Raw genomic sequence first — 26,989 nt, 5'->3', positions numbered from 1 at the left:
CACATAGAGATGGCATCTGGGGGGACAAGTGAGCTATGTACATACTTTTCTATAACACAAGGCCACTTATTTTCATTTGTGTAACCTACCTCTACCTACTGAAGTACTTAAAGACTTCAATGAACTTTGTGCCCTGTTTAGAGTAACCAGATGAACAGATGACACCCAGTGAAGTTAGAATTTTGGATAAACAATAAATGATTTTTAGTATAAATATCTCCCAAATATTACATGGGACATACTTATACTAAAAATTATTCATTACTATCCAAAATTCTAATTTCACTGAGTGACCTGTATTTTTATTGGCTAAATTGGATAACTCTAGTCTAGTTATTGTAATAAATTAAGGTTTACTCATTTATTCAATTAGTTATTTATCAACAACTATTTATTGCTTCATTACATTATTAAATGACATATTGCATGCCTACCTTGTGCAGGAACAATTCTATGCAATGAGGACTCAGCAATCAATAATCCTTACAGACTCTCACTTTATGAGCATTTATTTCAGTGGGAGATCAGGGAGAGATGAAAAATAAATAAGTGAAATGTTAAATTGGCAAAGTAATTTCGGTTAATGATAAGTATCATGAAAAAAAATTAAACAAGATAAGGTAAAGAGTGAAGGATGGATCAAGGGCTACCTTAGATAGAGAGTGCAGGGAGGTATCATTAAATGATGAAAATAAGTCAGTCATGTAAAGAGCCAGGGAAGGAACATAAAAGGAAGAAGGAACAGCAAGTACAGAGGACCCTAGGCAGAAATGAATTGATTGGTACAGGAAAGGAGTGAAGACCAATTGGATTGTAGTGCGCCAGGGCTGAGGAGTGGTAAAAACGTGGTACAAGAAGAGTAAGCAATTGAAGCAAGAACCAAAGCATGCAGAACTTTGCATCCACGGTATGGCATTCAGATTTTATTCAAGTAGAATAGTCATCACTAGCATGGTTGAGGTAGGAAGTGATGTGATCTGAAATATTTTTACAAAACCACCAGGAATGCAATGTAGAAAATGGATGCATGAAGAGGGAGGGCAGGAGTGAAGGGGGAGCAGCAGTTAGAAGGTGAGGGGTGACAAAGGCTCATAGCAGGCTATGATAGGACTGGGTGAATTGGAGTATTTATGAATAATTTTCAACTCTGGAAGCAGAGAGGAGTAGTGAGAGCAGCGTTATTATGCTTCAAGATGTCCTGATCCTATATATGTCCGGTATATAAGAATAAATTGATCTTCTATGTTCTTCATTCTCAGTTGCCTATATTGGCATCATCGGTGGTTAGCCTCTACTTCCTTGAACTCACCGATGTCTTCAAACCCGTACACTCTGGATTTAGCTGCTATGACCGGAGTCTTAGTATGCCGTACATCGAACCAACCCAGGAGGCGATTCCATTCCTCATGTTGTTAAGCTTGGCTTTTGCTGGACCAGCAATTACGGTAAGAATTGCCCCCCAAATTGCATTTGTCAGTCCCAGAAAACTAAAAGTGACCACATTTGTACAATAAATGGGTCAAAAGCAAAGAAAAAGTGAACTCTAAACCTTGAACCAGAAAGATCATGTCTTTGAGATTTTTTTTTTTATTTATTTCAGCAAATTATGGGTGTACAGATGTTTAGGTTACGTGTGTTGCCCTTGGTTCCCCCACCCCAAGTCCGTGTTTCAAATATGTCCATCCTTCGGGTAGTGCGCATTGCCCTCCTTGTGTATACAAATACCCTCCCCTCCTCCCTCTTCCCCCCTCCTCCCACCGCCCTCCCCCTTCCCTAGCATCCACTAGATGTTGTTCTGATATGTGCATTTATGTGTTGATTAGTTAATACCAATTTGATGGTGAGTACAAATGGATCCCGTTCTGCTGCTCTTGTGGTGCCCCACTTTGGATAATGGGCTTAAGTTTAATCCAGGAAAGTGTAAGAGGTGCTAGATCACTGTCATTTCTTATGATTGAGTAATATTCCATTGTGAACATATACCAAATTTTGATAATCCACTCATGGATTGACGGGCACTTGGGTTGTTTCCACATTCTTGCAATAGTGAATTGTGCTGCCGTAAACATTCGGGTGCAGATGTCCTTATCGTAGAATGTTTTGTGCTCTTTTGGGTAGATGCCTAATAGTGCTATTGCTGGATCGAATGGTATTTCTATTTTTAGCTCTCTGAGGTATCTCCAAATTCTTTTCCACAGAGGTTGCACTAATTTGTCTTTGAGATATTTTGACAGCATCAGTCAGAAATAGTTAATAGCTTAAAATTATTGGCATTAAAAGTTAAAGAAGATTATATGATTTCAAATTTGATTGATCCCTCATGTTTACTTCTATAAATCATTATGAAAAGTTTTGTAACTGTATAACTCTCCTTGAATGGCTTTTATGACATTTCTTATACACTTCCTAATTAACATATTTCTCATGTGTGTGTTTGGTATCTGAAGCCTGGAAAGCTGGGGGAAAAACAAATAATTATATAGCCAACAGACTTTCTTCTCAAAGGTGCAATTTAATACCACTCACAGTTTCATTTTTTTACTAGATTATCACTTTTTATTGATTATAAGTGGTGAGCATCAACAATTGAAAAGTAAAGAAGTCAAAATTCACATTCTAGCCATGCATCTGTGCACACATACAGACACACTCAAAGAATAAGATGTTTTAGTTTTAATATTTGAGTATTTAAATAGTATTATTAAATATTTAAGGTGATGCATATCCCAGTTATTCTGATTTGATCTTTATGCATTATATGAATGTATTAAATTATCACATTTACTCCAAAAATATGTACATTATGTATTAATTTAAAAACCTAAAATAAATAAATAAAATATGTACATAAAGAAATATCCTAGTCTACTGGAAATGACTTAAAAACATAATTGCCTTTATGTGTTAATACACATTATGAATAACATACTTTTAGACAAATCTATTAATAAATAAAAGTAGCCAACCTTTTCCACCATCTCTTCTGCCCCTAGAATACTACTCAAAGGACAAGAAATATGTTTCAAGGGTAATAACATTTATTTCTACTGGTAAGAGCTCTTGTGTTGCTTTTATTATGCTCATGAATGTCAAAGGAAGTACTTATTAAATTAAAACCTATATTTGAATGGAGTTTTTACAAGATATTCTAATTAATTGGCCTATTCAGGTTCAGTACAACAGAAGTTTTAGAAAAGCTTCTGCATAGATCTTCTAAACTCTATACTTTTATAAAGCTACAGATTTTAAAAAATTTCCCTTTCCTTATATTAAATAATCATAACATGCTAATTACATTATGAATAAATTATATAAAATATTCTCAGAAGATAAAATTGGAATTTAATTTCCCATAGAGCTTTATTATATTTATTTTTTTTATTTCAGCATATTACAGGAGTACAAATGTTTAGGTTACATATATTGCCTTTGCCCCACCCGAGTCAGAGCTTCAATCGTGTCCATCTCCCAGACCCATTAGGTGTGAAGAGGTCTCAAAACACTTTGTAATTTAATGAATTATTCACAGTGACTCCCAGGTGATTCGAACTATTAATGATGTACTTGGAAGTAGTTGAGACTTTGTGACTAATAAAACATTTTTAAAGTGCAATATTGCTCAGAATAACAGCATTTTCCTGTCATTTTTCTCAAGACTTTTAACAAAAATCCATACCATCTAGTCATTTGACCAGAGCAGAAAGAATATAGACTTTAAATCTATCACACCAGAAAGCATTTATCCCAACTGGGGCAAAGTGTCCAAAATTATTATAATTGATATATTTGAAATAAAATAAACAACCATACAAATATTCATGACTGCTGTAAAGACTGTGTTGATATTTAATCATGTATGTAAATAATTTGCTTTTTATATATCCAGAAATCTTCCTTCCCTAGGGTATTTTATCAGGTTGCTAGGAAAGCAAGTTTAATTGTGGCAGTCCCTGCCAGCACTATTTATCTCAGGTCGCTTCCTTTGCTGACACTGTTACATGTCCTGGGGACGGTGACCTTGGCCTCATCACTGTGTAACTGCTTCTGTTGACTCCTTCAGTTCCCATAATAAGTTCTCACTATGCAGTTTAGGGATGCTTTCTGGGGGATTCAGGATTGAAGCTTGCTTTCTCAAACCCTGAAAAATGAAAGGGGAAATCCACCATGGCTCCCTTCTACTAAGCTGACCTGGGAAGCTCAGTGCCAACTCCTTCCACTAAAGCCCTACTCAATTCCCAGGTCTCCACAGGGCCTCCACAGCTGTCGTGTGCCTCTTAATCAAAGGAGAGACAAACTAGGGAACTGTTTACCCCTGGGGGTCCCTAATTTCCACATCCCATATCACTCCAGGATACCCCAGGATATTGGCAATACTTTTCTGCCATGCTGGTCTCATAGGTTATGGGCAACCAACTCAATGTTGAGACAAATCTTGACTTTGCTGACATCAAATACTGTATTTTCACACCTTTCTCTCCAAACATGTATTATACTTCTTCTAGATTTTGGTCTAATTTCATTTTTCCCTATGTTTTTAATGCCCTCTCCCAATATATACATTTTCTCAACAATAATCCTATAACGTCAGCAATCACTTTGTTCTGGAACCATAATTCTGTCTGTAATCTCACTACATACATTAGTCTAACTCCTTTTGCACCTCTTCCTGAAGGTGAAAATAACAGACTCTAATCTCTAACTTTCAAGGATGCCGTTTTCTTTTTTATCTTTATGGTAGAATAAACCTGTTTCAAAAATAGAGAGGGAGGCAGGAGGAATCCTTCACTTGGAAATGGCTTTTAAGAGTGTACTTGTGTGAAGAGGGGCTTCCTAGTGTCACCATCCACATGGAGGGAAGACAAAGCAAAACCAAAGACCTCGCATTAGTAATATTCTCCAAAAGGACCTTCGTGAATACAAGGAAGAGCAACTGATTTTTTATTCAGGAATTTAAATATGAATCATTTAGTGTTAGCTTCTCAGATATTTTTATGCTATGAGAGATGTTTAAAAATAGTTTGTCTTCATGATATTGTACATGAAACTGGAAAAATGCCTTTCATGTCTGTGAAATGCATATTCTTATTTCTCTGAAATTGCCCTTAAATTGGAAAATTTCTTCCTTAATATTCAGTTTTCATTTATTTTAGAGTGGTAAGACAGGCATTTTGTTTAGGTCCTTCGGAGATTATTTCTCAGAGAAAATAACACAAAATATCTGGATTTATCATAAATCTTCATGAAGTCTATGCAAACAGAAAAACTATGTAGTTTTTCTTCTCTGAAAATACAATTTTATTACATATTATTAAAGAATGAATACATCTAATTTTATAGGAGAATTCTATCAGAATTTAATTATAGTTCCTAGAGGGTAGCCTTAGCTTTAGGCTGCGCAATCGACATGTAGAATATTAAATGTGTTATGGCTTTCAAAAGATATTCACTGGAAATTTAAATGTTGAAGATGCTGCAATGAATATTATAATGTTTTTGTTTTGTTTTATTTTACAGGAAAGACTTTTTGGATTGTAAGTTCTCCCTATATTAACTATTTCAAGGGCAGTACCCTTATAATAAGAAGTATATTTCTTCTGGAAATCTCCCCTGAGGCAGAGTCATTAAAATATCTCTTCCCAAAATCTGTCCTTGATATTAGACACACACCAAAAAATTGTATTGTGTCTTTTCAGGGCTGAGTACAGCACAAAACAGAAACCATGAAAAGATACTTGTCATAAACTACTTTCTGTTTACAAATGGCAACAGTAACAAATAATTTTATTAACAAAACCTAAACACCATATTGCAGTACGGCACTGTGCCTTTCAGAAGGGGGAAATAAGCAGGAGCATTTGGAGATGCATTAGGAAGCATCACCCCTTCCCCTGAGGAGAATTCTATCTTTAAACCAAATTAAATCATTTTTAAAATGCATGCAATGGCATATAGATTGAGGTTAAGTGAATAGAAGTGTAAGGAGAAAATTAATATGCTCTTTAGTGGGAGGGATAGTTGGGTGATGTCAAAATACTGACAAGAAACCTCTATCCATGCTACATAATGAAGCCAAATAGTGTTGATACACTCTCTTGACATTTGACTTTTAAGCATATTAAAACAACTAACATAAAATTCCTGAAATCTCAAGGTCATTTAAGACAAACACTGTGATATTGTATAAGACACATTTCCCTAATAAATAAATTGTACAAATTATATGTACAAATAAATTTTTGTATAATTTAGCACCCATGGACAAGATGTGAATCATTAAACATATAATTAAAAAGAGAAAAACACAATTATTCACAGAATTGTTATTGAAGAAGTGAAGATGAAATCAATCTCTTTTAGCTGTACAACAGTTCATTTCAGGAATAGTGGTTAATTTTCTAAAAACGATAAACTTGAAATAGCTGTTATATTATTTTTTGTATTATGTCACATCTATCTGCACAGAGTATAGAACCTCTTACATTTCCAAGTCTAATTTAAAGTGGTAAGTATAGTATGATATTTTTCAGGAAATATAAAAGGTTAACTCAATGTTCAATAATTTGAAATAAATTCCTTTTGATTATTTCTATAATAATCAATGTTAAAAGAATTTATCAGGCCACATGATTTTCACATGTATGGATATGGGTAGAGTTCCATTATGAGAATTATTTTAAAATTTTTATACAAATTAAGATTCTTTGTAAGTGTACAAGCATCATATTACCTACAGAACTAAATATAGCAATTTTAACATTCAAAGCAGAAGGCTCACTGTCATTAATTTTTTAAAAAATCACTCTATAATTTTGAACACTTCATAAAATAAATTTTAAGATAGTAAAAATAACTGAGAAGTGTCCCTAGAAAATCTATGTTAGCCCTAACCATGGCTGTAATCTTTACAGTGACATAATCACTTTCATCTGAGGCACTGTTAGTATCCCATATAGCCCTACTTTTCTCAGTTCCACACATTTATACAAATATATTATCTAATTTTACAATAATCTATTAGGCACAGCAATCTCAAATATTTGAAAAATTTTTGCATCAATAAAACTTATACTTTTAAATCTTGCTTCTTTGTATTGCATAACTGACAACCCAAATGCCTAAAGTATTAAATAGTTAGCAAATGTGAGTCCCATAGTAAAGGCCAAAAACACAGATCCACAGTGCCCAGCACTGTGCTACATGGTGAGGATAAAAGGTAAATAAGAAATGGTTCTCTCAGAGGGTCCTGGTCTAGTGAGAGACAATCAAATAAACAATTCAATAAAGCTGTTAGAGGGAAGGACAAGGTGCTAAGGAAGCCGCATAGAAGGAGACATAATTCAATTTAGAGTACAATAAAAAGGTTCAGTGAAAACTTACTGAAGAAAATGATGCCTAAATAATATTGAGTTCCTTTGCTGATCTCTTGTGTCCTAAAATCCTGCAGCAAAATGCACTGTTCCTTAAAATAGTCCTTTTAATAGTACAGTATGGTTCCCTGCCCATTGTAAACACATTGCCTAAATGTCTATACCTAGGAAATACTACCCTGCTGACCTAGGTTCTCTTGTAATCTGCATTCTCCAATAAGACAGTCACTAGCTACATGTGGCTATTTCATTTTAAATTTCATTTTATTTAATTTTGAAATAATTATAACAATGAAATAACATTAACAATTCAGCTCCTCATTTACAGTAGCTACGTTGCAAGGTCTCGATAGCCACATGTGGGTAGTCGCTACCATACTGGTCAGTGCAAAACATAATTCCATCATCAGAGAAATTTTTATGGGATAGCTACACTCTAGATAGCACCTTCCTAAGCTCCACACATGCTTTCCATGGATCGATCCTTCTATTCAATCCATTCAATCCATAATTGGTTTATTGACCTAATTGGCCAGTACATAGGAGTCCAGCAGATTCAACTAAATCTCTTTACAGTGCCCTGATTAATTACTTCTCACAGCTTGCTCAAATACTCAGGAGAAATTGCTTATACCTCTAAAGCTTTTTAAAATAATGCATCTTTGTTGATTGATGATGTGTTAAGAAATGATACATAACTCCTTTATACCTGTTGGTATAATGGATATACCAAGAGTTTTGCCTGAACACTGTTTTGTCTTTGCAGATTATGGTAGGAGAAGGAATCCTCTACTGTTGCCTGTCCAAAAGAAGAAATGGAGTTGGCCTGGAGCCTAACATTAATGCTGGAGGCTGCAACTTCAACTCTTTCCTTAGAAGAGCTGTCAGATTTGTTGGTAGGTGTGGGGAAGCACAAAGAAAGGAAATGTTGCTTCAGATAGAAATGTTGTATTTAATTACAGATATTAGGCCTCTAAAGCTATAATTCAGATGCATAATTTCAGTACACGAGTTTTGCATTACACGAGAAACTATTAAAACACCAAAATTTGGGCGTCGTATCTGAAACGTGTTATTTGCAGTTGTGGTCCTTGTTTTGAGAGCTAACATGCCATGCATTTCAATATAGTGTTCTTTTAGCTTTGGTTGGAGTATGAATTTACTTTAAAATGGTTTCACTGGGTCTGTGTTCAGTTTTTTAAAATGGAGAACAAATATTAACAGGTCAATGTGAATAGATAACTTTTTCGAAATTATTTTAGCCAAACTTACTGCACATGGAAATGTCACCATAGAGTACTGCATGGTGGCTATTTTTCCCTGATTATAGCCTCTAACTTCCTATTTTTTATGAGATCTAAAGAAAATCTATAGACCTGGCTAAACAGCATCTGAATCAAACCAGTTTCTAAATATTCATCTTTTCTGATTAACATAGGATCATCTTAATGTTGTTTGAGTCACAGATCTTTTTTTAACTGAATTGAATAGTCACTCACAGTGCATCACACCAACCTGAATGTTTTATATTTATTCCCAATAAGTCAGTATACAATTATTTTTACCTACAACATTTTAGTTTTAAAAAGGCAGCTTCATTGATTATGTAGTAGATAACTACATATTATCTAATTATATGAACATATGTAGTGAGCAGAGAGCTAGACTTCTAAGGATAAGGGCAACCTCCTCTCCCACAAGAGGAAAAATTGGATCTAAATCACGCCCTGGACTTTGCTCCACTAAGCATTTTCTTACCTTCACATTGAGATGGTAAGAAAACAATAGGCCACTTAGCAGGATCACAAACTGAGGCAAGGAAATAAAACTCGAGGATATGTAGCTATTCTCAGAGAAAATTTCCCCTAATGTAACAAAATGCTGTGGACAAAGGGGCATATACCCTCTCTGAAATGCCTCATGCCTGGAAGAATAGTTCATCCCACCCATTGAAAACAATGTTTCAATGCTGTCAGCAACCCCATCTTCCATAGGGCTGGAAATTCTCATTTTCCAAAGGTAAAAGTTGGTGGGTTTCCCTTTTTATCCAAACTCTCTGCCAAGACCTCACATGCTTCTAGGAATTAGAAGGTAGAAATAAAGTTTCTGTGTCATGAATCTCAGGCGTATGGATGGGGAAGGAATTGGAGGAGTGGTGGTTAGTTGACAGTAAGCAAAGAAGAAAAATGCAGAACAGTAATGTGCAAGCCCATGCTCTGGGTCAGGAGGTGTCTGCTAAAGAACTACCCAGGTGCTTCTCATAATGATTTCTATGAGCAACACATGAATCAGAATCCAGGCCATCAAATTAGAATGAATCCAGGGTGTCAAGACAACCTGGAGGGGGCAGGCGAGTTCCAGATCATGTGCATGTGAGCAGAGAGCTAGACACCCAAGGCTAAGGCCAATCAAACAACTTCAAACAGGCGCGGAGTTTATGGGCGTAAGCATGCATCCGGATTTGTGACTTCATGGTTTAAGACTGGTGGTTCCAGGAATAAAAAAAAAAAAAAGGATTTGAATCAAGGGATATAAGAACATTTCCAAATTCCAAACCTGCAGGCAGGCTCCCAGGATATGATTGTTGTGTCGGTAACCGGCCCTGCCTTCTCTCTTCTCTGTTTTAATTAGCATTCCTAGTACGACTACAGCTTGTAGGGAATTAGAATGGATTCTGTAGAGTTTGGCAATTGTGGCTAGAGTTAGAAACCACTGGGGAAAGAGAGCCCTGGCAAGTGAAACATGTTAAGCAATTTAAAATTATTTTAAATTTAGCTCCGTTCCCCACATTTAATCCCTCTCATATCTCAGTTTGTCACCTTAACAAGCTTCTGGTGTCTGACAAGTGACCTATACTTGTCAATGTTAAGAATTGTCCCTGCTTAACCAAACTGACAAAAAGTGCCTCAAATTACTACTTTGGAGATACTCATTGCCCTTATTTTGGCCTTAAGTAACTGTTTAGAAGTTTAGGAATTTTCTATACTATCTTCTCAAAATGAATTTAGAGAACACGATCACAACAGATTTTAAGGTTGTCATGTTAATGTGTAATAAACACAGTTGCTGTTGACACAACATTAGCATTAACCGTCAGGTTGGTAACGATTTCTTTCATTTTGCTTCTAGGTGTTCATGTATTTGGACTATGCTCTACAGCTCTCATTACAGATATCATACAACTGTCCACAGGATACCAGGCACCATACTTTCTGACTGTGTGCAAACCAAACTATACCTCTCTGAATGTGTCTTGCAAAGAAAATTCCTACATTGTGGAAGATATTTGCTCAGGATCTGACCTTACAGTTATCAACAGTGGCAGGTTAGAAACTGATATGTAAAAACATTCTACATCAGTGTTTTCATTATTCAGTAATTGCTTGGGGTATCCTCTTAAGCATGCCTTTTCAGTCATAACGATTTTGGTTTTATTTATCTTTTCAATTCAGTGATCTCTTCAGTGACTATAGCGTAGAAACCCACTGGCTCGTTCCAAATTCTTCTTTCTCTAAATTTCAGCCTCGCTTTCTTGCTATTAGTCCTCATATCACCAAGCTCCACTCATATTTTGTGAACTACCCTATACTAATTATGAATTTAGGTTACTATACTTGGTTTATTTTAGGATATTTACAATCAGTCATGGCTGACAGTCAATATATGTCTTGTACTGGCTTAAGTAGAAGAATAAGCATCTGTGATAGTTATATCTTCACTATTTATGTCTTATCAAAAGAATCATGTGACTTTTCTTTTTGGTAGAATTTAAGAAAGGGTAACATGTGGGACTGCATGTATTTTCTTTGAATGAACCCAAAAGATCTGTACAGCTTCTGACCTTACATTTTAGAAAATAAGGTAAATTCAAGAAACTACCAATGTCTTAAATTTTTTCAATCAGTAAAGTAAAAATAAATTTGTATGACAAGAGATTGCATATTAAAATCTTAAAAGAAATAAATTACAGAGAGATAAGGGACAATAAATCATTACCGTAAGAATTTGATTTTCCATTCAATGAGTTCCCAAATATCAATTAAAGAACCAAAAATAAGTTAATAGATACACCTGAAGAATCAGAGCTTGATATTATATGATTATACACACTCAACTTCTCACAAACCATTCAATAATTTTGGAACTACATTCAAGACCTATGTCCTCTATTCTTTCTGAATCCTATTACATTACCTTGTCTGTGTTGAATGGTAATCTTCTTTATTGTGGTGCCAAATAATTAACATAAGTGAATCTTATTTTTTTCCATTTTTAAAAATCCATTGAAAGAAAGCTCTACTCTTCTTTTGACTGTCCCTTCCAGTGTCTCTTCCACTATCTTGCATTCCACCTCTTCCTCCCTGCTCCTTAAATTGTTTAAATAAAATGATCTATGATTCTTGAGATGATAATTATTGTAAAGTGGAATAGACAGAGAGCATTTTGATTAAAATTAGGCTTTTCTTGTGCTTTCTAGAGTATTAAAAAACACATTTAGATCCACTGCTGTGAGAAAATAAATTCACCTTTTAAAATTTTTATGTAAATAAAATCATGTTTATTAGCATAGAAAAAGTTTAAAGCTTCTAAATCCTAGGTTTTATAAACTTTTACTTTAAACCGACATAATTCTAATATGGAAGAACAATTACAATGTTTTCTACTTTCACCCATCATTCCAAAGGTGTATTGTCGTGGCCCCTTGCCAAGCTAGCAGTTAATCATACTGGGAAGTACCTCACTGCTATTTGTTAATATTAATGGTGATTAGCAGTGTTTATTTCATCACTCAGGTCTTTCCCCAGAAAACTAAGCAGAAATTAAAGTTATTGCTTATTGCTTTGTGGCTTCTAAATTGAACATGTTAACCACCCGATGTTCTTGGGATGATGGCTAGCAGTGTATCTGAACTCAAAGGCATAATTTGACTGTCTTCCTTTGGCAGAAAGTCATTCCCTTCTCAACATGCGACGCTCGCTGCCTTTGCAGCTGTGTATGTTTCGGTAAGTAACCGGTTCTTTTTTATTAACTTGTGTCCTGCAGAAAATCAGAGGAGTAAATGTTGTCTCTAGATGACTAATTAGATGTGTGTGATAACAGAATGGTAAACTTTAGCACTGTGGCTCTTCAATACAATGGCATTCAAAGCAGAAAACATATACTACTATAAAAAATAGTACAGTAAAAGAATTTTTCTACACAGTCATAATAATATTTATTTAGCTTTGTACCCCTTTCATGTAACATTATACTTTGTGGGATGGTATTGTGAACCCATGAATGTTACTAATACTGAAAGAATTGTATTAAGTACACCCACACACTACTTTCAATATTTATGTAACAATGATAAATTCCAGGTCAGTGTAAATTTGATAAATGTTGCAGAATGAATACTCATTGTGTCTGATTGATACAGTAGTCCATGAAGTCTTTGGTGAGAAAAATGGATTGAAATTATGTGACAAGTTACCTGGAGATTAAACAGTTAAATGGCTAATTCTACTGCTTTAATTTTTTTCAAATTTTCATATAATTAAATAAGACATGTTATTTATTTGATGAATTTTTTTATGCATTTCCTTTTTTGGCAGATACAGAACACAGCCATAGTAGGGGGAATAGAACAGTAAAATTGATGTCAAGTGTACCAGTTAGACTTTTGAGGTTTTTTTATTTCATTATAATTTACTAATAAAATGGCCTTTTTAACATACTTACTCCACTTCTTTCATTTTTAAGATGTACTTCAATTCCACATTAACGGATTCCTCTAAGCTTCTGAAACCTCTCTTGGTCTTCACATTTATCATCTGTGGAATCATCTGTGGGCTAACACGGATAACTCAGTATAAAAACCACCCCGTTGATGTCTATTGTGGCTTTTTAATAGGAGGAGGAATTGCACTGTACTTGGTAAATAATTTACTATTATTATTTGACAAACCGCAGTTTAAAATGGCAAACATGCATAGAATATTTTACACTATAATAACTTACTTGAAATATATTTATATTCATGCAAAAATCTCTGGCTGCATCTCCATTCTAAGCCAAAACACATATCCCACTTTCAATAAAACGATTTCTTGAACTCTTACTATGGGCCCAAAATTGTGATTTTAGAAGGATTATTGCTTTTTATCTTTACGCCAAGCAAATGCAACAGGGAAGGGACTATTATCACTAGTGTAATTATAACTTTACAGAGGAAGAAAGTGAGTATTAGTGAAAGCAAAGGTTTAGTGAAAGGTTATACAGCTTGCCCAACAACACAAATTTAGCACCTGGGTGTAACTATGATCCAACTAATACTGAATTCTTTAACAGTCCTCTATTTTCAAACCTGATCTTCCTCTAAGGAAAACATCCTCAGCATAAGGAAACTGAGATTGTCCATTTCATTCAGTTATGCATTCATTCATTCATTCATTTTATATTTATTCAATATCTAATCTGTGACAGGCACTATACTGAACATTAAAACCAACATTAAAACTGTGACAAATAAGATATATTCTTTTGAAGTTTACCATGTAAAGACTGACATAAATATAAATGTTTTCAATATGTTACATAATATCATAGGGTAGGAACAAATGCTTTGGGAACAGCCAAATGCCTGAAGAAGTTAGAAAAGCCTTCACAGAAGTGATATGGGTTTGTTTTTTTGTTTGTTTTTTTTTTTTTGAGAAATGAGAGTTTCTTAGGGTAAGGAAAGGAGGAAGGGCATTTAAGAGGAAGAAACTGCAAAGAGATGGACATGTGAAAGAGCAAATATCAGTGGAAGGTAAGGGAACAGGAGGAAAGAGAGACAATGGCCAGGTTTCTGGCTTGGAAGACAGGACAGATGGTGACTTCATTAGCAGACCAGGTAAATGACAGAAGAAGCAGGTTGGTGGGGGGAAGGGAGTTGAAGAGTTTAATTGAATCAATAGGCAGTTGAATATTTGTGTCTGCATTTCAAAAGGGCAATCAGTACTGGAGAAATAGATTTGGAAATCATAGACATGACTGGTGTAAGTATCATTGTAGTTATTTGGGGTGTATAAAATTGCCAGGTCGTAAGAATAAAAAGGAGCCGGGGAATATCAATATACAAGTGACATGCAGTGGAAAAGGCAATAATGAAGGAAACTGAGAGGAGCTGACAGAGAAATGAAAATTAATTATCTACAGCCACAGTTCTCAATCGTTGTCTTGGTGCACTTGGGAAAGGTATTACAAGAAAATGATTACAAAAATATAGTGAAAGTACTTAAGTGTGCTATGATTTTATAATTTTTTCATTTTTATAAAATGGCACAGTCAGGATTGTCACTTTAAATCTTATTCCTACTCATTGCTTTCTTCAGTGGAGGACAAAGGGATCAAATTAAAATTCATGTGGCAGGAATTGTGCAGAAGCCTAGGTTGCTTATGGGAGTGTCCGTTGGCAATATGTGTTACAGAAGGAATAAAGACTGAGAACTGCCACTCTCTAGTTCATGCATTGTCTTTGCACGTGTGTGATATCACGGTGTCCTAGAATTCATACAGGCTTTATAGTTTGAAAGATTTGGGAATGAATCTAAAATTTCCTGCCATTAGGCCAAGTTACAGAGCCTCAAACATGTTTCTTCTCAAAACATACAGTGGATAAAGTAAGGTTAAGAACTATCTGCCTCATATCATAATACAAATTAAACAACTATAGTCATGCATGGCATAATGACATTTCAGTCAATGATGGACCACACACAGATGGTGGTCCCATAAGATTATAATACTGTATTTTTACTGTATCTTTTCTATGTTTAGATATACAAATATATATTTAGGCATACAAATGCCTACAGTATTCAGTACAGTAACATGTTGTATAGGTTTGTAGCCTAGGACCAATAGGCTATCTCATACAGCCTCAGTGTGTAGTAGGCTATAACGTCTAGGTTTGTGTAAGTGTGCTCTGATATTTGCATGACGAATCACCTATTGACACATTTCTCAGAATGTATCTTTGTCATTAAGCAACTAGTGACTATACCTGTATGTCACAGAGCTACACACTACCTGTAATCGGAGCTTACAGTACAGTGGAAGATTTTCCTGAACGTACAAATTTAAGTACAATTGTTAATAGAACAGTAGGTAGGGACTGCCCATTCTGATGATCTCTAATGGTGAGAGCATAGATAAACATTATTCGAAAGAAGATTTTAACCAGGAATTAAAATAGTTGGGCAGGCAAGAGCTTGACTTTATTCCATTCCTGTTTACACTCTGTGCCCTGAAGTTGGAAATTTATCAATTCTAAGCCAATTTTGTTGTTCATTGTTAAGCATTCCATAAAATGTTAAATCAACAAAATTTATTTGTTTTGACTTGAAAAGTAGATGGTGGCTACCTTCTATTGAAATTAGTCACAAATAGTTGTCTGCTGCTTGATGTTATTACTAAACCAAGCATCTCAAAAACTGAAAATCCCACAGGGATTAGATCTTCTATGTATGAAAACAGTAATAATTTTGAGTCTAAATTTTAGCCTTTTCCAAGCTTTTGTCTTCCAAATCTAAAACAAAAAAAAATTGATACACTGAGTATGAAGAAAAGATTAAATAAAATTTGGCTCAAATTTAGTGCACTGGTACTAAATTGATCACCTAGTATTTCCCAATTCAAGACCAAGTTTAAATAAGAAAAGAATGTGGGTGTCCCAATCTGGTGACAGTTTCTTCCTTCTCTTCCCAAAGCACCCCATACAATGCTGAACACAAAAGGTTGTACTCGGCATGAGTTGTAACCATATATGTCTCTGACCTCATTTCAAAACCTGATATCATGATTTATAAATGATCTACTGTTCTATATTATCTACACCTTTTCTCCTTTCCATCATAAAATATGATTGAAAATGGAAGGTAAAATAAATCATTTAAGCCATTCAAGATGTCGCTCAACAAGAGAGTCTTAAATCCAGAAAATTGAATAGCTTTGAAAAGGAGAAAAATGTCCTTGTTTCTTTCATTGTCTGCCTTTTGTTCTCAAAACATACAATGGATAAGATTAGCAAAAACATCCAATGGGATTTCTGAGCATATTAGTTTAGTGATTTATGAGATAACTTACAAATTATTTCCCCAAATAATTTTAATTTCTTTTTTTGTCATGTGAATTAGTCAATAGTGTCTAGGGAGCACATCCTTATCTATGCACTTCAGTGGGTACTCTGAGGATAATTCTTAGTATCTATCTCTTCTGGTGCATGATATTTATTGTTTTCTCGTGAACTCTAGGGCCTGTATGCTGTGGGGAACTTCCTGCCTAGTGAAGAGAGTATGTTTCAGCACAGAGAAGCCCTGCGATCTTTGACAGACCTCAATCAAGACCCCAGCCGAGTTTTATCTGCTAAAAATGGTAGCAGCAGCGATGGAATTGCTCACACAGAAGGCATCCTCAGCCGCAACCACAGAGACGCCAGCTCGCTGACAAACCTCAAACGAGCAAACGCTGATGTGGAGATCATCACTCCACGGAGCCCCATGGGGAAGGAGAACATGGTTACCTTCAGCAATACGCTGCCAAGAGCCAACACCCCATCCGTAGAAGACCCAGTCCGAAGAAACGCAGCCATTCACGCGTCTATGGATTCCGCGAGATCAAAGCAGCTGCTCACCCAGTGGAAGAACAAGAATGAAAGTCGGAAGTTGTCCCTGCAAGTTATAGAGACTGAGCCCGGACAGTCACCGCCCAGATCCATAGAGATGAGGTCAAGCTCGGAGCCATCGCGGGTGGGCGTGAATGGAGACCACCATGCTCCCGGCAATCAGTACCTCAAGATCCAGCCTGGCACTGTCCCCGGGTGCAACAACAGCATGCCTGGAGGGCCACGGGTGTCCATTCAGTCTCGCCCCGGCTCCTCGCAGTTGGTTCACATCCCTGAGGAGACCCAGGAAAACATAAGCACCTCCCCCAAAAGCAGCTCTGCTCGGGCCAAGTGGTTGAAAGCGGCTGAGAAGACTGTGGCCTGTAACAGAAGCAACAGCCAGCCCCGAATCATGCAGGTCATAGCTATGTCCAAGCAGCAGGGCGTCCTCCAAAGCAGCCCCAAGAACACCGAGGGCAGCACGGTGTCCTGCACTGGCTCCATCCGCTACAAAACCCTGACGGACCACGAGCCCAGTGGGATCGTGAGGGTCGAAGCTCACCCAGAGAACAACAGGCCCATCATACAGATCCCGTCCACCGAAGGCGAAGGCAGCGGCTCCTGGAAGTGGAAAGCCCCTGAAAAGGGCAGCCTTCGCCAGACTTACGAGCTCAACGATCTCAACAGGGACTCAGAAAGCTGTGAGTCCCTGAAAGACAGCTTTGGTTCTGGAGATCGCAAGAGAAGCAACATTGATAATAATGAGCATCACCACCATGGCATCACCACCATCCGCGTCACCCCGGTGGAGGGCAGCGAAATCGGCTCAGAGACGCTGTCCGTTTCTTCTTCCCGCGACTCCACCCTGCGGAGAAAAGGCAACATCATATTAATCCCTGAAAGAAGCAACAGTCCTGAGAACACTAGAAATATCTTCTACAAAGGAACCTCCCCCACACGGGCTTACAAGGACTGAGCGATGGCCATTCCATCCTTCGGGCTACTCCCAAAAGACCACGTATTGATTCTACCTGTGCTCTGTTCCAGCGGATTGGGAAGTCTCACCAAACTAGATCGTCCATCAAGAGCCCGGAACTCTGTAACTTTGAAGAACTGCTGCACTTAAACTTGTAGATTTCACATCAAGGGGAGGGAAAAGCACAATGCAAGAACCTAACTAATGTGATAATGCGAAGCGTTTTCTTCAGACCTGTGTTCAAACTCAACAGGGTTGCAGAGGGCAGATTCAAAAGAAAGTGGTTTCCTTCAAATATGTACTATTTTACTTCCTGAATGTGCCAATTATGGGGATCTTTCTTTATAATTAGCTGTAAGAATCCAGAACACACACAGGTTCTCCCTACAGCAGAGGCCACGCAGTATTATACATTCATTTTGCAGAATCTGCACCTAAAGCTCAATATGGGTGGTGCTGATATTATAGTGCGTATACCATGTAAACTCTCAAACTCTATTTAGCTGTGAAATAGTGATGTGCAATTCCTTGTCCAAGAAATACTACTTTATTAAGAAGATGCTGGCTGCTTTGTGTTAGAATAGGACACCCCCCAGCTTCTCCACAGTGGCTGTCACAGTCAAAAAATGAAGAGGTTTATGTGCATTTCTTCAAAATTCTGCTTCCTTCAACATGAAAAATTGTGTAGGAATATTTTCAGTGAAAGGGAATAACTAGTACTTTTCTGCATAGTTTTTCTGCTGCTTACTTTTCATTTAACTATAGGTACTGCTAATGAATCTTTTAGTGAGTAAATCTGCATAATTTAAAAAATACATTGTTTTAGAGAATCTTTTGAAATTGTTGTGATCATATTTTGCTTTTTATGGCTTCTCCTTTATTTACTGATTTAAATTTTTTTTGATGCTATAGATATGTTCTTCTATTTTAAAAGAGAGAATAACAGTTGAAATTCTTTGAGGAAAATATACTGCTGTGAATTTAGAAACAAGAAATCTGAGCCAAAACTTGACATTGTGGGTTACAAGCCAGAAATGTTGGTCAAGTTTACCCTTAAATATTTCCAACCAGCTGGCTTAGGTTGCCATCTTAATAAGTAATCTGCAAATTCTATTTGGCTCCAGATCATTAAATTTTTCAATAATCTGATGACCCATAAATTAGAGTCACTGTAGTTGGATTTGACCCTCTTCCCTAAAATATTTCTGTTAATTGGATACCAACAGGAAAAATCTGAAAAAAAAATACGTATTGGTAAATAAAAGTATCTCATGGTATAAATTAAGAATGTATTGTTTCAAAATATCTGAATAGGCACAGCTTTCATGCTTAACGTGCAAACAACAGTTTTTGCTACCTGTCCTAAATCAAGCCCTGAGCCTAAATCAAAGGAAACCAATATTATTGGTAATAATATTAAAAACAAAAGGTTTTGAAGTGTTTTCCAACTTAAAAATTTAAAGTATGAGAAATATTTGGTTCTTGGAATTCAATATTAAACCTTTTTTACACCATTTCTTAAGAATTCTAGTATACACTTGATGATTGCCAAGGGAATAAAAGGAAACAACTGAGCTGGTTGATCTGATTTTCGTTCACTTTGCAATGAAAACAAAAGTAACAGGAGTTGTTTAGAGATGAATAGCATCACATCATTATCAGTTTCCACATGAAAAGGGCAGAGCTTTCTAGAGAAACCAACCTCCTAAGGCATTAAGAATTTAGCTGAAACCAGCAGAATTGAAAACTCTGGCAATAAAATACAGACTCAACCATATCCCTTCTGGCAATTTCTTTCTCAGAGAGGGGAGTGGGAGTAAAATGTTGCCTTCCCCACTACTCGCCACCTCCACCATGATGACACTCCTGCTGGCTTTTGCCAGTTCATAGAGGGAAAGGTGGACTGGTTTTAGTACTCTGGAGAACAAAAATCACTGCAGCATTTCCGGTGCAGTATGCTATTTCCTAATCTTTCCTATTTCTTAACAAAAGATTTTAAAGTACTTCTCTAGTCATTGAAGTTTTTTTCTTTACATAGATATTGATATATTCTTTTTCTACTCAAAGTGCCAAAGGCTACAGTTTTTAATGACTTAACAAATTGTACCACATTGTTAAGGAAATATAATGATAGACACTAGAACTCAGACCTCTGCATGTATATTTGATAACATGTCTTTTGTAAAAAAAAAATTACAAAAAAAATTTGTTTACATTCCACTGGTACCTTAATTTAAAATAAATCAGACTAACAGGTGGTATCTCTTCTTAGTGTTCTATTTATCTTATTTGCTAATGGGAGCACTTCTTCCTTTGTTAGGCTGTGCTTTATTGATAAAACCAAGTATTGAATAAAGAGAGTTAATTATCTTTTTAAAGTAAATAAAATTATGAAAATATATATAATATATATAAAGTATTGTGTTTAATAAAATGTTATGCAATGTTTTCCAAACTGATAAAGTTTGTAAAGTGCTATAAATGTATTTTGTTAAGTACAGATCAAAGCTATTGTGTGAGTATATTGTGCTAACATCATAGAAATAAAGATTAGATTTCTTCATCAAAATTGGAATATTTTGTTTTTTACTTCAGGCAGAGTATGAATGGATAATAGTTCCACTTGTAGAAAAATAGCTGAGGAAATAAGAATAAATTAAAATAGATTAAATTCATAACTGTCTAGAAGAAAGAATGTTGCACTAAGAAAAAAATTTGTCAAACTATGATGTTTCCTTATTGTTTAGAATTTTTATTTTATGCTTATTATTGCTTATTATACTTATTTAGGCATATTTTTCACATATCAATGTTATAATATATAAAAAAGAAAATATGAAGGAGTCAGGATCAATCGATCTGAATCAATTTTTGACTAAGAGTAGTTGATGTTTCTATTTTCCCAAAGATCATCACTCCCTGTGTCATCCTGGGCATTGGTGTTACAGCTTTTCTTGAAGAAAATCCTTCACTATTAATTCCAAGATTTTCTTCCAAGTCATTAACATGTATTATATGAGTTTTTCTACTGCCACTGTCTATGTCTCACTAGAAGGTATTAACACAAGTTTTTAGACCACAACCAGGACTTACACTTTACTCAAATGATCCCTAGGCAGTTTGTTGAATGAAATGTGAAGTAACCGCTGTCCAGTAACACCACCAACTACATCACCTTTGCCTCCTGGCCAACAGCCATTGTAAGATGCTATTTATATCAATTGTAGAAGAACATCTGGTTTTAGATAAGTTAACATCTGAAAAAAATGATGTGTATCTTATATAATGGTTGAAATAGAGTCTTAAGCCTCTCTGGGTCTTGATTTTTTCAACTCTAAAAAAAGAACATTCAGTCATATTTGCCTTTCTCAAGGATGTCCTAAAGTTCTTTCTAAATCTTTATGGATTAGCATTATGTATTTTATCCAGTGGGCAAAACCTCCTGAGAGAAAATAGGAAATAACTTGCTGGTCTAAAATGACTAAATAATTAGTATTGTTGTCTTTGACCTCAAGGTTAATAGAGGCAAGCAGATTGGGGGTGCTGAGAGCCTACATCAACCATTCTACCACATAAATATCAAAACAGGAGCTTTGTATACATGCACCCCTGATCTGCCTTTCTCATGAGGTACCAGGTGAGTAGATTCTGGGTTATTATATATATAAGAAGCTATCAGTAGGGGCCGTGTTGTTTCCATCTTTTACAGGTGGAGTCTTCACTTGATATCTTGAGTCATTTCATACCAGATTGAAAGGGAGTATGGAAATTTATATGATTTAGAGAGTAATGTAATCAAAATAATATGGTTGAAGAAAATTAAAAAGACTTGAGGTGATTTAATCTAAAAGAAAAACATGGCTTGAAAAATGGGGAATGGTCTGTTTGTCAGTGGACACTTCATTTTCTCTGCTTATTAAGTGTGTTTTCTGCCTTTATTCTGTAGAAAGCTTCTAGAATGCTCTAGGATCAAATGTTTCAATTCGAAGAAAACATAGATTTCAGTAATAACATAAGGGAGTACAGTTAAAATCTAATCATAGAACATCCCCAGTGACTGTGCTCTCTAGTGGAAAGAGAACATCTAGATGAACCATTTGATATGGAAATGACTTTATTTCACTGTCCATACAAGTGTTAGCTAATGAAAGTCTCTAATCGTGTGCATCTGTGCACCATAGTTAATGATGAGTGAAGAACTGAGTAAAACTGCAGTTCTGCCCAGCAAGTCTATTTAACAAACTTGTCGAATGCCCATTTTATCTTCTTTACTCCTCCTGCCTTAAAATTCTCAGTCATTTTTTGCCTATGAGAAAATTCATCTAAATTCTAAAGTGACCATTTAAAAATGGAACAACTGACAATTATATGAATAAGTTTGAAGAAAAAATTATGAGAATTGTATTCACATAAAATCTCCCTTTCCCTTAGTCACCTAAGGATATTTTATACCTGGATACTTCCTTATGGGAGTGGAAGGGAGGAAATCAAGGAAAGCCACTTTTTCTTTAAGAAGATAACATAGAAGTGGCATCTATCATTTATAATCACCCAATTGGCCCAAACTAGATCAGTTTATCTTTCCCTTTTATGAGCCATGTTTTAGAGTCAAATCTATAATATACAAAGAATTTTCAAAACTCAACAGTTAAAAATATGTATATAACAGAGTAAGCAAAAAAATAGTAAAAAAGTAAAAAAAAAAAAAATAGACAAAAATATGTGCTGACATTTCACCAAGGAGGATATACAAATAAATGACAAATAAGCACATGGATAGCTTTTTAGCATCATTAGCTCTTTGGAAATGTAATTCAAAACCACAATGAAATATTACTGGACAGCTATCAGAATGACTAAAATTAAAAATAGTGATAATGTCAATCACTGGCAATGGTATGGAGAAACTTAATCACTCATACATTGCTCATGGCAATGTAAAATGATACCACCACTCTGGAAAATGGTTTGACAATTTCTTTAAAAAATTAAACATACGCTTGCCATATAACCCACAAATTGCACTCTTGGGCATTTACCCTGCAGAAATGAAAACTTAGATCCTCACAAAAAACGGTACATGTATATTCATAGCTGCTTTATTAGTAATAATCAAAAACTGGGAACAACCCAGATGTCCTTTGATGGATGAATGATTAAACAAACTGTTATATAATCAAACCATGGAATACTAGTCAGCAATTAAGAGAAATCAATTATTGATACACACAACAACTTGAATGAACCTCCAAGGAATTACATTAAATAAAGAAGCCAACATCAAATAGTTACACATTATGTGAGTTCATCTCATATAATAAATAGTACAGATACGAGCAACCTATATTTGGAGAGGTGGATTTACTGTCTTTAATACATGGCTTTCAAGGTTGCTCTAATTGTCACAATTTCCCATAAGTAGGAGTGGGAAGGAAGAATTCAAAGATAAACAGTTTCATCTTTAAGAAGATGTGGCATCCATCATTTGTAATCTACCCAATTGGTCCAAACTAGACCACCTTGAAGCAAGAGAGGCTGACGATTATAGTCTGTAGCTGGGAGGCCCTGGGCCCAACTAAACTTTTGCGTCTTCTTTAACTAGGTGACCTGAGAATTAATGATCAGTCTCTGTCATATCAGCTTCAAGACCCTTTACAATATGACCTACAAACCCTCATACTCTACTACTCCTCCTGAAAAACCTATTGCTGCAATAAGGTTTATATATACATATATATATATAAAGCAGGTTTGACATCTTCATTTATATATATAAATCCAAGTCTGTGTGCGTGTGTGTATATATATATAAACACACAGTTTATTTTTCACTCCTTTTCTGAAATGTCTTCACTCTCTTTTTATTAAATCCCCTTTGTCCTTCAAGGCCAAATCTCAATCTTCTGCTATACAATTGTAGAGTTGGAAGGGACCTAAAGTGATTTACTCAGACACACAACTGGTAGGTGTCAGGGGGGCACTGAGAACAGGGAACAGCTATCTTCTGTCCACTTTTTAATCCCTCATGATTAGCACATCACCCACCACATAGGTTGAACGCTCCACAAGCATTTTGAAATAAATGAATCTTCTGACACCAGAGTCAGTACATTTTTCAAAAGGGCTAACCTGGTCTTTCTGTTTTGAGACTACTTACAGATCTTTGTCCTGTATGACCAACGTATTCACTTAATTGCACAATTTGTATTGTTAATCAATTTCATTAGTGAGGCATTGAATATTTACTGTACACTACATTGTAAGCTCCTTATAAGTAGCTCCTAAGTACAATAGGTCTTCAACAGATACAAGAATAATTGAATGAGTACAGTATGTTCTATCTACTGTGAATGAAAAAATATTAAAATAAATAAATAAGAGAATTTGTGACATAAAAGAAAACATGAGGGGAGGGGATTTGGAAGAGGAGGAATGTTTGTCCATTTAATTTTGCCCCGAAATTTCAGTTCTCAAAAATCCACTGTAAGATCTGAAGCAAAACTTACGCTATTATGTTTTTCTCCTTTTTCTTATTTGAAGCAACTTTAAAAAGTGTTGACATAGTATAAGCCAGATTTCTTGGAACAAGCAGTCTTCTCACAATACATATGATTTAACAGCAGTTGTTTGTTCAAATGTTCCCACCTCCACAGTAATCTTTGTGGAGGCAAGTGCCAAAAAAGTGTACCTACTTATTCTATCATTTGAAAAAATAAAAACAAAACAAAACAAAAAAACAGAAAACCCTCATTATAGTCAGACATTAAAGTTATTTTTTAAATTCAAAATCAGATAGTAGATTCCAGGACCTATAGTTGTTTCTTTGTAACTGCCATATCCACGGCTCTCTTGTTTCCACCCAATGTGGCATGAGAATATCACAATATTTTTCAGAATTCTGAAATGGTGAAAGAGTATTTGGTGTCAGGCTGACAAGTATTCAAATTCCATCTCCACCTACTGCATGCCTGTTTTCTTGTCTATACAATAGGTATAATAATTTAGAGTTGTTATGATAATTAAATGTATAAATATAGGTAAAGCATTTAAAACATTGTGCGACATTTAGTAAGCAGTGTTAGTTCTTATTTTTATTATTTGGCAGTGTTATGTGGCTTCTTTATCTCTAGTTCTTACCTCTCTCTAGAATTCTAGACTCAAATATGTAACTGCCTATTTGATTGTATCTCTACTTACATATCTATAATTATCTCAAATTTAACATTTTCAAAATACATTTCCTGATTTCTATTCCCAGACTTGTTTCTTCCTCTTAGTAATAGCAGACTACCTTCCCACCACAGCTGCCAAAGAAAATTCTGAACTACATCCTTAATCCATTCCTTTCCCTCCCCATTAACTCCCAAACCAAGTCCTATCAGCACTTCCTCCAAAATATATCCCCACTATAATCCCTCTTCCTATCATCACTGCCTTTACCCTTAGCTAGCCCACCATCAATTCTTGATACTTTTATCCAGGCTTGAGGCTTCCATCTTAGCTCCCCTTATAGTCTTCAGATGGCAGCCAGAGTTGACTTTTTAAAAACACAAATCAGATTGGATCTTCAACAAAAATTCTCCAAATAGCTTAGAGGAATTCAGGTTCTAAAATGTCAGCTATGGCTGTCCAGCTCCCTTCACTGGCACACAGAAGTTTCCTAATGAAAAACTTCAATATTCAGTGATGTTACCTGTGAGATGGATTATACAAAGTGAACTCAATCTGAGCAGAAGACTGACTGAGAAAAGACGGTAGCTGTCATCTTTGCATCAAAGACATTACCCATGAGAGCTATTAATAAGAATATCTAGTGACCTCAATTAATCCGTCACCTCTATTATTATTGATACCCCAAAACAATTATTTTAGTTATACAATTGGTAAATACTTATTATTCACAGTCAACATGTCTATAGTTCAGATACTCTGCTGGATTTAAATCTTTCAATGTCTCATCACAGTGATAGGAAATGAGTTTTTAATGATCCCAAAAGTTCTTCAGTTGTTTTATTTGGGAGGGCAAACAAGTCAGTGTGTGTTTTATAATCAGAGTCTTCTAGGGCATAATTCTATTAATTGCTACCTATTTTCTTAAAAATTAAACATCTTTTAGCATAAGCTCAAGTTATAGGATTGTTAAAATTAAGCTCTTCAAAATACATATAACAAGGTTAAAATTTACATCCTACATACAAATGTACAAAACAAGACAGAATACTTTTTTAAAAAACCGTTATTGTTCTCAGCATGCTTTGAAGCACCCAGTCTTGGTGGGAGTGTGAGGTGGTAGATATCAAAATTTCAATTAAAGGTATATCAGCCATTTTTCCTACAAAATAGATAAAAGTTTCCAGGAACAGGGGGAAGAAAAAAAGCAAACGTGTCCAGATGGTAGTAGACTTAGTTGTAACTAGTCTTCATGCCGAGCCTTGAATTTTGTTCTGAGCCCTCCCTAGCTTCCATGGCAATGTCCTTTGTGCTGCTGGCACCTGCTGCAGCTATGAGCAGCCAGTGAAAAATAGAGTCTGTCCTTTTAGTGTGTTGGGCCCTCTGGTTTTCCTTCACTGACTTGGTCCTACCCCTCCACTTGTTGGAATTCTAGATTCTCTGAGGCTCAGCCACATTTCCTATCTTACTCCAGGTAAAGGCTATGCTGCTATGGAGACATCTCTCACTTCTTTCCACAGAAGCCTGTGGCAGACCCAGCAGTCCTCATCTCAACTTTCTTCTATTTTTCTACTGGGCATATTCAAGAACTTTTGTTGTTTACACACCATAGGGAAGTCAAAAATCATGGGGCACACTGTCCTCTGTGGTTTTTTTTTGTTTGTTTGTTTGTTTTTTGAGACAGAGTCTCACTCTGTTGCCCGGACTAGAGTGCCATGGTGTCAGCCTAGCTCACAGCATCCTCACACTCCTGGGCTCAAGCGATCCTTCTGTCTCAGCCTCCCGAGTAGCTGGGACTACAGGCATGCGCCACCATGCCTGGCTAATTTTTTATATGTATATTTTTAGTTG

The 26,989-nt window shown here is 35.7% G+C and overlaps 1 protein-coding gene across 1 annotated transcript in view; it reads left to right on the top strand.

The window, feature by feature from the left end:
- Positions 1-20,537, top strand: part of LOC105823801 (lipid phosphate phosphatase-related protein type 4) — a 41,688-nt gene extending 21,151 nt beyond the window's left edge. Inside the window, 6 exon segments of the mRNA XM_012661050.1 lie at positions 1,260-1,445; positions 8,134-8,263; positions 10,497-10,692; positions 12,313-12,370; positions 13,110-13,283; positions 16,643-20,537. Coding sequence (XP_012516504.1) covers positions 1,260-1,445; positions 8,134-8,263; positions 10,497-10,692; positions 12,313-12,370; positions 13,110-13,283; positions 16,643-17,968 — 2,070 coding nt within the window. The 3' untranslated portion in view covers positions 17,969-20,537.
- The last annotated feature ends 6,452 nt before the right edge of the window (positions 20,538-26,989 follow it).

The sequence above is a fragment of the Propithecus coquereli genome, unplaced genomic scaffold, assembly GCF_000956105.1.
Source record: "Propithecus coquereli isolate 6110/MARCELLA unplaced genomic scaffold, Pcoq_1.0 Scaffold7, whole genome shotgun sequence".
Taxonomy (NCBI): Eukaryota; Metazoa; Chordata; class Mammalia; order Primates; family Indriidae; genus Propithecus; species Propithecus coquereli.
Note: the sequence above shows the minus strand (reverse complement) of the source record. Positions and strands in the feature narration are given on the sequence as shown.